The sequence below is a fragment of the Prorops nasuta genome, unplaced genomic scaffold, assembly GCF_024137725.1.
Source record: "Prorops nasuta isolate Cenicafe-Biocafe unplaced genomic scaffold, Cenicafe_Pnas_1.2 PNAS00001, whole genome shotgun sequence".
Classification (NCBI taxonomy): Eukaryota; Metazoa; Arthropoda; class Insecta; order Hymenoptera; family Bethylidae; genus Prorops; species Prorops nasuta.
The window spans coordinates 2,428,419-2,432,045 of record NW_027116798.1 but is presented as its reverse complement, the minus strand read 5'-3'; the positions used below and the strand labels follow the sequence as shown (position 1 = coordinate 2,432,045).

Here is a 3,627-nt window from a genome sequence, read left to right as displayed (position 1 = left end):
CTCTCTCTCTCTCTCTCTCTCTATACTCCAGATGAAGTTTATACATCTTTAACAATACATATTAGCCTTCTCTCCACTTCAGATCAAGTTTACATATTAGCCTTCTCTCCACTTCAGATCAAGTTTACATCTCATTGTCAATGCGGAGAGAAGTTTATATTCAATTATCAATACGTATTAGGTTTCGCGATCGACTTCTTTTAAGGCGAATAGTCCATCGTCGTAGATACTTATCATCCGCTCTGTAATAAGAGCGGAGCCTACGTGACCTTACCTAAAGAGAAGTGGTTGGGACGTATTTGAAACACTTGAAAAGATTTAGGAGCAGTGTTCAAGGGTTCTATTGGTGTGAAAATGGCTCTCAAGGCAATATAACTGGAAAATGGTTGCTGGCTTGCGAGTACCGTTATTTTTTTAAAAAAAAAAAAAAAAACCTTATGGATAAAGAATTTTTAAAATGTAAATATTTTTCTTAATAAAAATTTTATAGGTATTTGAGCGATATAATTCCCATTTTGTTATTATTCAATAAAAAGGGAAATTGTTATGGATTGATGGAGAGGTAATTAAATAAAAAAAAAAAATTGAAGGGAAAAAGCCTTTCGGCATAAAAAACCCTCTTTATTGAAATACATTATTGACTGATGATATATATGTATTTGCTTGCTTCCACCGTGACGAAGTAAGTTGTACCTCAGGCTCGTAACTTGTGTTCCCCCGTGACGAAAGTCTCAGATTGCGCAGCCTCCAAAATTTCTCTCTTCAAAAACATATTTGAATTAATGTTGTTCTTCGTTTTCCTCCTCCTCATCTTCCTCCTCCTGCTCTTGCTCCGCTTGCTCTAGCCCTTCTTGTATTCGATTTCTGAGCTCCACTAGTTTTTCAACAATTACTATCAAATCTTCTTCCTCTTGCACTGCTTCCTCCATTTCACCCATTATCTCCACAAGTTCTTCAACCAAGGCGCTAAATTCAGGAATATCCTCCGGATTCCTCAACAAATCTTCGTCCTCTTCCTCTATTTGTTCCTCTATTTCACTTATTATCCCCACAAGCACTTCAATCAAGGCATCAAAATCAGGATTATCCTTAAAAATGTCTCGTTTTTTAGATGTAGCACGGAACATTGTCACTGTCGTTGTTAGCGTTAAAATGATCTCAAGATTTTTCGTCACTAGTCGCTCAGATGCAAAACGATCTCCCAATGAAATATGAACTGACCGATTACGCACGTACATTTTAGTTAGTCAGATACCTTTCTTTATCAATACATATTAGTTAACTCTTTATCAAAACATATTAGCCTCCTATCCGAGAAGCGGAACGCAGTCAAAGAGAATTTCAATAGAGACCTGATACGACGAACGTTAATAATAATAATAATAATAGAAGGAGAAGGAGAAATAGAATTTTGAGGTTGTGAAATGAACGATATTTTTTTGTTATTTTAATTAAAATTTATAAATATATTTTTAATAACATACATAAAAAAAAAAAGTTATAATTGAATTTAATAATAATAAAATATTATAAAAATGAAGTGGTAGTGAGAGTAGCAGTAGTAGGAGCGGTATCATCTACGAGAAAAAAAAAATTAGGAAAAATTATACTACTTATCCAAGCACTTGATAGTTTTTTTTTTTTTTCATCGATTCTTACCGATTGTTGGAGGTTTCCGTAAATGAATTCGACAGTAGCTGGAGAACGTCATTATCCTCGTCGAACCGTATTATATTTTCTGGAGAAATTTATTCCCAAATTTCTGGCTCCCACTCTACTTCACTACTATAATCTAATAGATTAGCCTCATCATCATCATCATCATCATCATCATCATCAATATTTGATGTTGATTTTTGCCGCTGAAGCTTCTTCCTCAACATTCTGACAATCGCGGTCAACGCGTTGTTATTCACTTCACCCCAATCTCCTTCCAAATCTACTTCTTCTTCTTCTTCCTCCACAAATTCATCCATATTCTGAATGTTTTCAATATTTTGTTCAATATTTTGTTCAGTAGTTAATCTGTACAATTTAATTGCACCCATTTTTTTTCTTGTTGAAACTGTCACGTCAAGCAAACTCGGTAGACTGAGAATGGTAGAGATGTAAGCTCAATACGAAATGTATAATTATTATTATTTTCTCTATCAATACGTATTAGATTTCTCCACTTCACAATAGCTATTAACAGCCTCCTCCTCCTCTTCTACTACCTCGTCCATACTTTGGATGATAACGTTTTTCACGTGAATTCAAGGTTGAGGAGCAGGGGTTTGCTAGTTGAACAATCGTTGTAGTTTTTTAAATAAAATTAATATATATTTTTAATAATATTTCTACAATAATTTTTAAACTATTCTATAAAAATTTAATAATAAAAGAAAAAGAAATTTGGTGATTCATCTTCCTTCTTAGTCTGCTTTGACACATTATCTTTTTCCTCCTCCTCTATTTTTTTCTCCTCTTCCTTCTTCATCTCCTTTGACTCAATATCTTCCCCGGTCTGTTTCTCTTCGTCTTTCTTCACTTTAATTTAAAAATACAAACAGGTAATAATTATGAAAAGGTAAAAAAGATAAAGTTAATACTTACATTCTTCCTCCTCTATTTTTTTCTCCTCTTTATCTTCTTCTTCCTTCTTCGTCTGCTTCGACTCAATATCTTTTTCCTCCTCCTCCTCCTCTATTTTTTTCTCCTCTTTATCTTCTTCCTTCTTCGTCTCCTTTGACTCAATATCTTTTTCCTCAGTCTCTTCGTCTTTCTTCACTTTATTTTTTTCTTCTTCCTTCTTCATCTCCTTTGACTCAATATCTTCCCCGGTCTCTTCGTCTTTCTTCACTTTAATTTAAAAATACAAACAGGTAATAATTATGAAAAGGTAAAAAAGATAAAGTTAATACTTACATTCTTCCTCCTCCTCTATTTTTTTCTCCTCTTTATCTTCTTCTTCTTCCTTCTTCGACTCAATATCTTTTTCCTCCTCCTCCTCTATTTTTTTCTCCTCTTTATCTTCTTCCTTCTTCGTCTCCTTTGACTCAATATCTTTTTCCTCAGTCTCTTCGTCTTTCTTCACTTTATTTTTTGAAGAAAAAAAAATACAAACAAATAATAAATATAAAAATATTAAATAAATACTTACAGTTTTTATGCAAATAATGGTGCAGTTTCCGTTCATACTCTTCGAAGTAACGATTGAAGAAATCGTTAATTCGATTGACGTATTCCTCTGTCAATTCTCTGGGAAGAGTGGGTGAAAGAGGAACAATATCCTCTTGAATCATGATTAATTTACACTTTTCGCAGCTCATTTTTTCTTACTGTCACCGACGATGTTGTAACATTGAATGAGGCTGCGAGGACTTGTTTTCCCCTCTTTATTCCTCCGATGAATTTTAAAGAGTCACATTTTTGATTGTATCCACTTGGCAAAAACTGACACCTCCTCGTACGGGCAGTGGATACGTTCATTGTTCAAGTTCTTCTCTCGAACGTGTAAATTGCACGGTGTTTTTTCAAAATCATATAATTCAATTAAATCCTTAAACTTAGGGCAACCATACACTTCTAAATTAATATTATCCACATTCATCCTATTCAATAGATTTTTTTCAATGTTCCCTCCCT

General features: G+C 33.6%; 1 protein-coding gene across 1 annotated transcript; it reads right to left on the bottom strand.

Annotated features, from left to right (window-relative positions):
• Window positions 1-2,295: 2,295 nt before the first annotated feature.
• LOC136774269 (uncharacterized) lies at window positions 2,296-2,831 on the bottom strand. The gene is made up of 2 exons (XM_066728457.1): window positions 2,596-2,831; window positions 2,296-2,529 (listed from the first exon to the last, which is right to left on the bottom strand). Exons 1-2 carry the CDS (start codon window positions 2,795-2,797, stop codon window positions 2,372-2,374), a joined length of 360 nt encoding a protein of 119 aa, XP_066584554.1. The 5' UTR covers window positions 2,798-2,831; the 3' UTR covers window positions 2,296-2,371.
• Window positions 2,832-3,627: the final 796 nt, after the last annotated feature.

Excerpts from the sequence above, each read along its gene's own strand:
- LOC136774269 (XM_066728457.1), bottom strand. The coding sequence starts at position 2,797 with ATGAAGAAGGAAGAAGAAAAAAATAAAGTGAAGAAAGACGAAGAGACT. Across the intron at positions 2,530-2,595 it reads AAAAATAGAGGAGGAAGAAT|TGAAGAAAGACGAAGAGAAA; the intron begins GTAAGTATTAAC and ends TTTAAATTAAAG.